The 13,143-nt window shown below is 41.2% G+C and overlaps 1 protein-coding gene across 2 annotated transcripts in view; it reads right to left on the reverse strand.

Annotated features, from left to right (window-relative positions):
• The window catches only part of ndst3 (N-deacetylase/N-sulfotransferase (heparan glucosaminyl) 3), a 117,680-nt gene extending 105,608 nt beyond the window's left edge, over positions 1-12,072 (reverse strand). For both annotated transcript variants that reach the window (XM_090188432.1, XM_090188433.1), the window contains exons 1-2: positions 11,689-12,072; positions 5,641-7,915 (exon numbers count right to left, since the gene is read on the reverse strand). In XM_090188432.1, coding sequence (XP_090044558.1) covers positions 5,641-6,573 — 933 coding nt within the window. In that variant the 5' untranslated portion in view covers positions 6,574-7,915; positions 11,689-12,072. The remainder of the gene's footprint in view (positions 1-5,640; positions 7,916-11,688) is intronic.
• Positions 12,073-13,143: the final 1,071 nt, after the last annotated feature.

Here is a 13,143-nt window from a genome sequence, read left to right on the forward strand (position 1 = left end):
CATAATAAAAATAATATTAACCTGGTCAGTGAGAGGAGGCAGGTCTCCCTTCCCCATAATAATAATAATATTAACCTGGTCAGTGAGACAGGTCTCCCTTCCCCATAATAATAATAATATTAACCTGGTCAGTGAGAGGAGGCAGGTCTCCCTTCCCCATAATAATAATAATATTAACCTGGTCAGTGAGAGGAGGCAGGTCTCGCTTCCCCATAATAATAATAATATTAACCTGGTCAGTGAGAGGAGGCAGGTCTCCCTTCCCCATAATAATAATAATATTAACCTGGTCAGTGAGAGGAGACAGGTCTCCCTTCCCCATAATAATAATAATATTAACCTTGTCAGTGAGACAGGTCTCCCTTCCCTATAATAATAATAATATTAACCTGGTCAGTGAGGCAGGTCTCCCTTCCCCATAATAATAATAATATTAACCTGGTCAGTGAGAGGAGACAGGTCTCCCTTCCCCATAATAATAATAATATTAACCTGGTCAGAGAGACAGGTCTCCCTTCCCCATAATAATAATAATATTAACCTGGTCAGTGAGATGAGACAGGTCTCCCTTCCCCATAATAATAATAATATTAACCTGGTCAGTGAGACAGGTCTCCCTTCCCCATAATAATAATAATATTAGACAGGTCTCCCTTCCCCATAATAATAATAATATTAACCTGGTCAGTGAGAGGAGACAGGTCTCCCTTCCCCATAATAATAATAATATTAACCTGGTCAGTGAGACAGGTCTCCCTTCCCCATAATAATAATAATATTAACCTGGTCAGTGAGAGGAGACAGGTCTCTCTTCCCCATAATAATAATAATATTAACCTGGTCAGTGAGAGGAGGCAGGTCTCCCTTCCCCATAATAATACTAATATTAACCTGGTCAGTGAGAGGAGACAGGTCTCCCTTCCCCATAATAATAATAATATTAACCTGGTCAGTGAGAGGAGACAGGTATCCCTTCCCCATAATAATAATAATATTAACCTGGTCAGTGAGAGGAGACAGGTCTCCCTTCCCCATAATAATAATAATATTAACCTGGTCAGTGAGGCATGTCTCCCTTCCCCATAATAATAATAATATTAACCTGGTCAGTGAGACAGATCTCCATTCCCCATAATAATAATAACATTAACCTGGTCAGTGAGAGGAGACAGGTCTCCCTTCCCCATATTAATAATAATATTAACCTGGTCAGAGAGACAGGTCTCCCTTCCCCATAATAATAATAATATTAACCTGGTCAGTGAGAGGAGACAGGTCTCCCTTCCCCATAATAATAATAATATTAACCTGGTCAGTGAGAGGAGGCAGGTCTCCCTTCCCCATAATAATAATAATATTAACCTGGTCAGTGAGAGGAGGCAGGTCTCCCTTCCCCATAATAATAATAATATTAACCTGGTCAGTGAGAGGAGACAGGTCTCCCTTCCCCATAATAATAATAATATTAACCTGGTCAGTGAGACAGGTCCCCCTTCCCCATAATAATAATAATATTAACCTGGTCAGTGAGAGGAGGCAGGTCTCCCTTCCCCATAATAATAATAATATTAACCTGGTCAGTGAGACAGGTCTCCCTTCCCCATAATAATAATAATATTAACCTGGTCAGTGAGACAGGTCTCCCTTCCCCATAATAATAATAATATTAACCTGGTCAGTGAGAGGAGACAGGTCTCCCTTCCCCATAATAATAATAATATTAACCTGGTCAGTGAGAGGAGGCAGGTCTCCCTTCCCCATAATAATACTAATATTAACCTGGTCGGTGAGAGGAGACAGGTCTCCCTTCCCCATAATAATAATAATATTAACCTGGTCAGTGAGAGGAGACAGGTATCCCTTCCCCATAATAATAATAATATTAACCTGGTCAGTGAGAGGAGACAGGTCTCCCTTCCCCATAATAATAATAATATTAACCTGGTCAGTGAGGCATGTCTCCCTTCCCCATAATAATAATAATATTAACCTGGTCAGTGAGACAGATCTCCATTCCCCATAATAATAATAACATTAACCTGGTCAGTGAGAGGAGACAGGTCTCCCTTCCCCATAATAATAATAATATTAACCTGGTCAGAGAGACAGGTCTCCCTTCCCCATAATAATAATAATATTAACCTGGTCAGTGAGAGGAGACAGGTCTCCCTTCCCCATAATAATAATAATATTAACCTGGTCAGTGAGAGGAGGCAGGTCTCCCTTCCCCATAATAATAATAATATTAACCTGGTCAGTGAGAGGAGGCAGGTCTCCCTTCCCCATAATAGTAATAATATTAACCTGGTCAGTGAGAGGAGACAGGTCTCCCTTCCCCATAATAATAATAATATTAACCTGGTCAGTGAGACAGGTCTCCCTTCCCCATAATAATAATAATATTAACCTGGTCAGTGAGAGGAGACAGGTCTCCCTTCCCCATAATAATAATAATATTAACCTGGTCAGTGAGAGGAGACAGGTCTCCCTTCCCCATAATAATAATAATATTAACCTGGTCAGTGAGACAGGTCTCCCTTCCCCATAATAATAATAATATTAACCTGGTCAGTGAGAGGAGGCAGGTCTCCCTCCCCTATAATAATAATAATATTAACCTGGTCAGTGAGAGGAGGCAGGTCTCCCTTCCCCATAATAATAATAATATTAACCTGGTCAGTGAGGCAGGTCTCCCTTCCCCATAATAATCATAATATTAACCTGGTCAGTGAGAGGAGACAGGTCTCCCTTCCCCATAATAATAATAATATTAACCTGGTCAGAGAGACAGGTCTCCCTTCCCCATAATAATAAAAATATTAACCTGGTCAGTGAGATGAGACAGGTCTCCCTTCCCCATAATAATAATAATATTAACCTGGTCAGTGAGACAGGTCTCCCTTCCCCATAATAATAATAATATTAATCTGGTCAGTGAGACAGGTCTCCCTTCCCCATAATAATAATAATATTAACCTGGTCAGTGAGAGGAGACAGGTCTCCCTTCCCCATAATAATAATAATATTAACCTGGTCAGTGAGACAGGTCTCCCTTCCCCATAATAATAATAATATTAACCTGGTCAGTGAGAGGAGGCAGGTCTCCCTTCCCCATAATAATAATAATATTAACCTGGTCAGTGAGACAGGTCTCCCTTCCCCATAATAATAATAATATTAACCTGGTCAGTGAGACAGGTCTCCCTTCCCCATAATAATAATAATATTAACCTGGTCAGTGAGAGGAGACAGGTCTCCCTTCCCCATAATAATAATAATATTAACCTGGTCAGTGAGAGGAGGCAGGTCTCCCTTCCCCATAATAATACTAATATTAACCTGGTCAGTGAGAGGAGACAGGTCTCCCTTCCCCATAATAATAATAATATTAACCTGGTCAGTGAGAGGAGGCAGGTCTCCCTTCCCCATAATAATACTAATATTAACCTGGTCAGTGAGAGGAGACAGGTCTCCCTTCCCCATAATAATAATAATATTAACCTGGTCAGTGAGAGGAGACAGGTCTCCCTTCCCCATAATAATAATAATATTAACCTGGTCAGTGAGAGGAGACAGGTCTCCCTTCCCCATAATAATAATAATATTAACCTGGTCAGTGAGGCAGGTATCCCTTCCCCATAATAATAATAATATTAACCTGGTCAGTGAGAGGAGGCAGGTCTCCCTTCCCCATAATAATAATAATATTAACCTGGTCAGTGAGAGGAGACAGGTCTCCCTTCCCCATAATAATAATAATATTAACCTGGTCAGTGAGGCATGTCTCCCTTCCCCATAATAATAATAATATTAACCTGGTCAGTGAGACAGATCTCCATTCCTCATAATAATAATAACATTAACCTGGTCAGTGAGAGGAGGCAGGTCTCCCTTCCCCATAATAATAATAATATTAACCTGGTCAGTGAGGCAGGTCTCCCTTCCCCATAATAATAATAATATTAACCTGGTCAGTGAGACAGGTCTCCCTTCCCCATAATAATAATAATATTAACCTGGTCAGTGAGACAGGTCTCCCTTCCCCATAATAATAATAATAATAACCTGGTCAGTGAGAGGAGACAGGTCTCCCTTCCCCATAATAATAATAATATTAACCTGGTCAGTGAGAGGAGACAGGTCTCCCTTCCCCATAATAATAATAATATTAACCTGGTCAGTGAGAGGAGGCAGGTCTCCCTTCCCCATAATAATAATAATATTAACCTGGTCAGTGAGAGGAGACAGGTCTCCCTTCCCCATAATAATAATAATATTAACCTGGTCAGTGAGACAGGTCTCCCTTCCCCATAATAATAATAACATTAACCTGGTCAGTGAGAGGAGACAGGTCTCCCTTCCCCATAATAATAATAATATTAACCTGGTCAGTGAGAGGAGACAGGTCTCCCTTCCCCATAATAATAATAATATTAACCTGGTCAGTGAGAGGAGACAGGTCTCCCTTCCCCATAATAATAATAATATTAACCTGGTCAGTGAGAGGAGGCAGGTCTCCCTTCCCCATAATAATAATAATATTAACCTGGTCAGTGAGATGAGACAGGTCTCCCTTCCCCATAATAATACTAATATTAACCTGGTCAGTGAGAGGAGACAGGTCTCCCTTCCCCATAATAATAATAACATTAACCTGGTCAGTGAGAGGAGACAGGTCTCCCTTCCCCATAATAATAATAATATTAACCTGGTCAGTGAGAGGAGACAGGTCTCCCTTCCCCATAATAATAATAATATTAACCTGGTCAGTGAGAGGAGACAGGTCTCCCTTCCCCATAATAATAATAATATTAACCTGGTCAGTGAGAAGAGACAGGTCTCCCTTCCCCATAATAATAATAATATTAACCTGGTCAGTGAGGCAGGTCTCCCTTCCCCATAATAATAATAATATTAACCTGGTCAGTGAGAGGAGGCAGGTCTCCCTTCCCCATAATAATAATAATATTAACCTGGTCAGTGAGAGGAGGCAGGTCTCCCTTCCCCATAATAATAATAATATTAACCTGGTCAGTGAGAGGAGGCAGGTCTCCCTTCCCCATAATAATAATAACATTAACCTGGTCAGTGAGAGGAGACAGGTCTCCCTTCCCCATAATAATAATAATATTAACCTGGTCAGTGAGACAGATCTCCCTTCCCCATAATAATAATAATATTAACCTGGTCAGTGAGACAGATCTCCCTTCCCCATAATAATAATAATATTAACCTGGTCAGTGAGAGGAGGCAGGTCTCCCTTCCCCATAATAATAATAATATTAACCTGGTCAGTGAGGCAGGTCTCCCTTCCCCATAATAATAATAATATTAACCTGGTCAGTGAGGCAGGTCTCCCTTCCCCATAATAATAATAATATTAACCTGGTCAGTGAGAAAGGTCTCCCTTCCCCATAATAATAATAATATTAACCTGGTCAGTGAGAGGAGACAGGTCTCCCTTCCCCATAATAATAATAATATTAACCTGGTCAGTGAGGCAGGTCTCCCTTCCCCATAATAATAATAATATTAACCTGGTCAGTGAGGCAGGTCTCCCTTCCCCATAATAATAATAATATTAACCTGGTCAGTGAGAGGAGGCAGGTCTCCCTTCCCCATAATAATAATAATAATAACCTGGTCAGTGAGAGGAGGCAGGTCTCCCTTCCCCGGGGTGATCTCTGTTGTGAAGGGGTACCTGGCTGACTCCAGGATGGCGACTATGTCCTGTCCTAATTGGCTATACTGTGATTCTACTAGTACCAATACTACTGGGTCGACTGAGGGGAGGGGATGCGTGTCGCGGTCGGATCGTCTGTCGGTGTGTGTGTCGGTGTGTTTATCAGTGTGTGTGTCGGGGTGTTTATCAGTGTGTGTGTCGGGGTGTTTATCAGTGTGTGTGTTGGGGTGTTTATCAGTGTGTGTGTTGGGGTGTTTATCAGTGTGTGTGTCGGGGTGTTTATCAGTGTGTGTGTTGGGGTCAGATCGTCTGTCGGTGTGTGTGTCCCGGTCAGATCGTCTGTCGGTGTGTGTGTCCCGGTCAGATCGTCTGTCGGTGTGTGTGTCGGGGTGTTTATCAGTGTGTGTGTCGTGGTGTTTATCAGTGTGTGTGTTGGGGTCAGATCGTCTGTCGGTGTGTGTGTCGGGGTCAGATCGTCTGTCGGTGTGTGTGTTGGGGTGTTTATCAGTGTGTGTGTTGGGGTGTTTATCAGTGTGTGTGTCGGGGTGTTTATCAGTGTGTGTGTTGGGGTCAGATCGTCTGTCGGTGTGTGTGTCGGGGTCAGATCGTCTGTCGGTGTGTGTGTTGGGGTGTTTATCAGTGTGTGTGTTGGGGTGTTTATCAGTGTGTGTGTCGGGGTCAGATCGTCTGTCGGTGTGTGTGTTGGGGGATCTGTAGGGAGTTGGAAAGGGCAGGGGGCACGCCACAGCAACGTGCTCTCCTGATTGGATGAGCTGTAGAGTGGGGGCGGAGTGAGAGAATAGGAAGTAGGCGGAGCCTAGCAGGGAGCCAGAGGCGAGGAGGAGGAGGAAGCGCCGCAGGTGGCGACGGACATGCACGGCTAACGACATCACTACCTGGAGGGGCGCGACGTTTACATGTGTATGTCAGGGTGTGTGTGTGTGTGTGTGTGTCAAGGTGTGTGTGTGTCAAGGTGTGTGTGTGTCAAGATGTGTGTGTGTCAAGGTGTGTGTGTGTCAAGATGTGTGTGTGTCAAGGTGTGTGTGTGTCAAGGTGTGTGTGTGTGAGAGTGTGTGTCAAGGTGTGTGTGTGTCAAGATGTGTGTGTGTCAAGGTGTGTGTGTGTCAAGATGTGTGTGTGTCAAGGTGTGTGTGTGTCAAGATGTGTGTGTGTCAAGGTGTGTGTGTGTCAAGGTGTGTGTGTGTCAAGGTGTGTGTGTGTCAAGGTGTGTGTGTGTCAAGGTATGTGTGTGTCAGGGTGTGTGTGTGTCAGGGTGTGTTTGTGTCAGGGTGTGTGTGTGTCAAGATGTGTGTGTGTCAAGGTGTGTGTGTGTCAGGGTGTGTGTGTGTCAGGGTGTGTGTGTGTCAAGATGTGTGTGTGTCAAGGTGTGTGTGTGTGAGGGTGTGTGTGTGTCAAGGTGTGTGTGTGTGTGTATGTCAAGGTGTGTGTGTGTCAGGGTGTGTGTGTGTCAAGGTGTGTGTGTGTCAGGGTGTGTGTGTGTCAAGGTGTGTGTGTGTGTGTGTGTATGTCAAGGTGTGTGTGTGTCAGGGTGTGTGTGTGTGTGTGTATGTCAGGGTGTATGTGTGTCAGGGTGTATGTGTGTCAGGGTGTGTGTGTGTGTGTGTGTATGTCAAGGTGTGTGTGTGTCAGGGTGTGTGTGTGTGTGTGTGTGTGTATGTCAGGGTGTATGTGTGTCAGGGTGTATGTGTGTCAGGGTGTGTGTGTGTGTGTGTGTGTGTGTGTATGTCAAGGTGTATGTGTGTCAGGGTGTGTGAGTGTGTGTGTGTCAGGATGTATGTGTGTCAGGGTGTGTGTGTGTCAAGGTGTATGTGTATGTCAAGGTGTATGTGTGTCAGGGTGTGTGTGTGTCAGGGTGTGTGTGTGTGTGTGTGTGTGTGTATGTCAAGGTGTGTGTATGTCAGGGTGTGTGTGTGTGTGTGTGTGTATGTCAGGGTGTGTGTGTGTGTGTGTGTGTATGTCAGGGTGTGTGTGTGTGTCAGGGTGTGTGTGTGTCAGGGTGTGTGTTTGTGTGTGTGTGGGTGTGTGTGTGTATGTCTCTATGAAGGGTTTCTAACATGGATGTGGTGGGGAACACTATACGGTCTGTCATGTCACCATGGTGACAGAGGGTCACAGAGGGTCAGAAAGGTCTGACATAGTGGAACTCTCTCTACACCAATCACAACCCAGGACACACAGGGGGAGACAACGTTTTCAGGACAGCTCCTGGACCTGTAGAGCAAGGAGACAACATGAGGTTAGACACACGTGTGGTGTGTGTGTGTGTGTGTGTGTCTGTGTGTGTGTGTGTGTGTGTGTGTTCTAATCAGTGCTCCCTAGGGAGTCTTAGGCCACAGCTGGTAAAGACAGGACTGACTGAAAACAACTTGAAGGCTTAGGGTTCATCACACACACACACTGACACACACACACACAGTCACACACACACACACACACACAGTCACACACACACACACACACACACACACACACACACACACACACACACACACACACACACACACACACACACACACACAGTCACACACACACACACACACACACACACACACACACACACACACACACACACACACACACACACACACACACAGTCACACACACACATAAAACATAATCACAACTAGTTATTAAACTACTAACTAACTACCCATAGCCTAACATAATCACAACTAGTTATTAAACAACTAACTACCCATAGCCTAACATAATCACAACTAGTTATTAAACTACTAACTAACTACCCATAGTCTAACATAATCACAACTAGTTATTAAACTACTAACTAACTACCCATAGTCTAACATAATCACAACTGGTAATTAAACGACTAACTACCCATAGCCTAACATAATCACAACTAGTTATTAAACTACTAACTAACTACCCATAGTCTAACATAATCACAACTAGTTATTAAACTACTAACTAACTACCCATAGCCTAACATAATCACAACTAGTTATTAAACTACTAACTAACTACCCATAGCCTAACATAATCACAACTAGTTATTAAACTACTAACTAACTACCCATAGTCTAACATAATCACAACTAGTTATTAAACTACTAACTAACTACCCATAGCCTAACATAATCACAACTGGTAATTAAACGACTAACTACCCATAGCCTAACATAATCACAACTAGTTATTAAACTACTAACTAACTACCCATAGCCTAACATAATCACAACTAGTTATTAAACTACTAACTAACTACCCATAGCCTAACATAATCACAACTGGTAATTAAACGACTAACTACCCATAGCCTAACATAATCACAACTAGTTATTAAACTACTAACTAACTACCCATAGCCTAACATAATCACAACTAGTTATTAAACTACTAACTACCCATAGCCTAACATAATCACAACTAGTTATTAAACTACTAACTAACTACACATAGCCTAACATAATCACAACTAGTTATTACATGACTAACTAACTACCCATAGCCTAACATAATCACAACTAGTTATTAAACTACTAACTACCCATAGTCTAACATAATCACAACTAGTTATTAAACTACTAACTACCCATAGCCTAACATAATCACAACTAGTTATTACATGACTAACTAACTACCCATAGCCTAACATAATCACAACTGGTTATTAAACTACTAACTAACTACCCATAGCCTAACATAATCACAACTGGTAATTAAACGACTAACTACCCGTAGCCTAACATAATCACAACTAGTTATTAAACTACTAACTAACTACCCATAGCCTAACATAATCACAACTAGTTATTCAACTACTAACTAACTACCCATAGCCTAACATAATCACAACTGGTAATTAAACAACTAACTACCCATAGCCTAAGATAATCAAAACTAGTTATTAAACTACTAACTAACTACCCATAGTCTAACATAATCACAACTAGTTATTAAACTACTAACTACCCATAGCCTAACATAATCACAACTAGTTATTAAACTACTAACTAACTACCCATAGCCTAACATAATCACAACTAGTTATTAAACGACTAACTACCCATAGCCTAACATAATCACAACTAGTTATTAAACTAATAACTAACTACCCATAGCCTAACATAATCACAACTAGTTATTAAACTACTAACTACCCGTAGCCTAACATAATCACAACTAGTTATTAAACTACTAACTACCCATAGTCTAACATAATCACAACTAGTTATTAAACTACTAACTACCCATAGCCTAACATAATCACAACTAGTTATTAAACTACTAACTACCCATAGCCTAACATAATCACAACTAGTTATTAAACTACTAACTACCCATAGCCTAACATAATCACAACTAGTTATTAAACTACTAACTAACTACCCATAGTCTAACATAATCACAACTAGTTATTAAACTACTAACTACCCATAGCCTAACATAATCACAACTAGTTATTAAACTACTAACTACCCATAGCCTAACATAATCACAACTAGTTATTAAACTACTAACTACCCATAGCCTAACATAATCACAACTAGTTATTAAACTACTAACTACCCATAGTCTAACATAATCACAACTAGTTATTAAACTACTAACTACCCATAGCCTAACATAATCACAACTAGTTATTAAACTACTAACTACCCATAGCCTAACATAATCACAACTAGTTATTAAACTACTAACTAACTACCCATAGCCTAACATAATCACAACTAGTTATTAAACTACTAACTAACTACCCATAGCCTAACATAATCACAACTAGTTATTAAACTACTAACTAACTACCCATAGCCTAACATAATCACAACTAGTTATTAAACTACTAACTAACTACCCATAGCCTAACATAATCACAACTAGTTATTAAACTACTAACTAACTACCCATAGCCTAACATAATCACAACTAGTTATTAAACTACTAACTACCCATAGCCTAACATAATCACAACTAGTTATTAAACTACTAACTACCCATAGTCTAACATAATCACAACTAGTTATTAAACTACTAACTACCCATAGCCTAACATAATCACAACTAGTTATTAAACTACTAACTACCCATAGCCTAACATAATCACAACTAGTTATTAAACTACTAACTAACTACCCATAGCCTAACATAATCACAACTAGTTATTAAACTACTAACTAACTACCCATAGCCTAACATAATCACAACTAGTTATTAAACTACTAACTAACTACCCATAGCCTAACATAATCACAACTAGTTATTAAACTACTAACTAACTACCCATAGCCTAACATAATCACAACTAGTTATTAAACTACTAACTAACTACCCATAGCCTAACATAATCACAACTAGTTATTAAACTACTAACTACCCATAGCCTAACATAATCACAACTAGTTATTAAACTACTAACTACCCATAGCCTAACATAATCACAACTAGTTATTAAACTACTAACTACCCATAGCCTAACATAATCACAACTAGTTATTAAACTACTAACTAACTACCCATAGCCTAACATAATCACAACTAGTTATTAAACTACTAACTACCCATACACTACTTGACAAATGTCTGATCACTCTCTTGTTGTTAAGTTAAATAATATGAAATGAATTATGTTTCCATTGAAAGGTCACTATAATAATAACATCTCAGAGTGACCAGTTAAATGTTAAACAAATGATTGTTTTCTGTTTACAATGAATACTGAAATACCTACAACAACATGTCATTGTAATCATGCTGGATGATATTAATGACATCGGAGAACGGATAGAAACACCAAACATCAATCGATCGATGTGATCAAAATGTGTAACTAGACATTCCAACACACGCAGCTCCTTGTAAAGAAAATAATGAGAGATAGAGGAGGAGAAGGGAGAGAGAGAGAAAGAAAGAGAGCCTTCCTCGCCTTCCGCAAATAAATTCACTAAGGTTTAGAAACCGCTGTTCCATCCGCGGTGCTTTCACGCAAAAAAAAGCTCAGCCAGAGCACGGAGTCTATGTTTTACCTCTAGCCGGGATGAGGGCGCTGCTGGGCGGGCAGGTTGAGCGAAGGTGAGCCACTGGTCTGGAGCCGTGATGGAGGGAGGTAAATCCGCCTGTATATCGGGCTGTCGGCTCTCTCTCGTCACTAGAACAGAGGTAACCAGCCGGAATAATCGTCTCTACTCCTCCGTCAACTCCTCTCATTCACCATTTCTCCCTTTAGCCCTCTTTCTCTCTCGTTCTCTGTCCTCTCCTCTCTTTCTCTCCCTCTCTCCAGATTAGAGTAGAGAAGAGAGAATTACTTAAAGTGTTTAACAGCGGGCACGCGTGAGACAAACCGATATTATCTGTGCCGCTTTCCGTTACTGACCAACTGACTGCCTGCTGCCTGCTACACTACGGCGTCTGTTCCGTCAGCCGCTCCCCTGCGTGCAGCAGGAGAGAGGGAGAGTAAGAGACAAAGAGAGAGAGACTTAATTTGGCATGACGGTCTGCTATACAAAATGATGGAAAGCGGTGTTGGGGGGGAAAAACACATGACACATGACACACAAACAGTGTGCAGTTAAAATTGGCAAAAAAACACCCAGATGTCTTTTCTCAGGACTGTGAGGTGAGACAGGGATGCCACTTCAGCCCCATGCTCTTCAATATACATACAGTGGGGGCAAAAAAGTATTTAGTCAGCCACCAATTGTGCAAGTTCTCCCACTTAAAAAGATGAGAGAGGCCTGTAATTTTTCATCATAGGTACACTTCAACTATGACAGACAAAATGAAAAAAAAAAATCCAGAAAATCACATTGTAGGATTTTAATGAATTTATTTGCAAATTATGGTGGAAAATAAGAGGAACAATTGGATATAAAAGCGACCAGGAATACGACTTTCCTTTGTCCGGAATACTTGCTTTGGCAAGTGAAATGGAGCCGACAGAGATGGTCTCCGACAGAGATGGTCGCCTCACCATCATTACGACCAGGAATACGACTTTCCCTTAGCGGATCCTTTGTCCGGACCTCCACCCTGGACATCATCATCCCAGAGGCCGACCCAAAACAACGCGGTCGCCGCAGGAGAGGCAGACGGCGAGCACACCATCCACCGCTCCTGAGCATATTACTCGCCAATGTCTAATCTCTAGATAACATGTTAGACGAAATTTAGTGCACAAGTTGCCTTCCGGAGAGATATCAGAGATTGTAACATTCTCTGTTTCATGGAAATATGGCTCACTCGGGATATGTTGTCAGAGTCGGTACAGCCACCCGGTTTCGTCACGCATCGCGCCGACAGAAACAAACATCTCTCTGGTAAGAAGAAGGGCGCCTTATGATTAACGACTGTAATCACAACAACATACAGGAACTCAAGTCCTTTTGTTCACCTGACCAAGAATTCCTTACAATCAAATGCCGACCTCGTTATCTTCCAAGAGAATTCTCTTCGATTATAGTCACAGCCGTGTACATCCCCCC

Source organism: Oncorhynchus mykiss, chromosome 10 (genome assembly GCF_057628025.1).
Source record: "Oncorhynchus mykiss isolate SJ-2025 chromosome 10, ASM5762802v1, whole genome shotgun sequence".
Classification (NCBI taxonomy): Eukaryota; Metazoa; Chordata; class Actinopteri; order Salmoniformes; family Salmonidae; genus Oncorhynchus; species Oncorhynchus mykiss.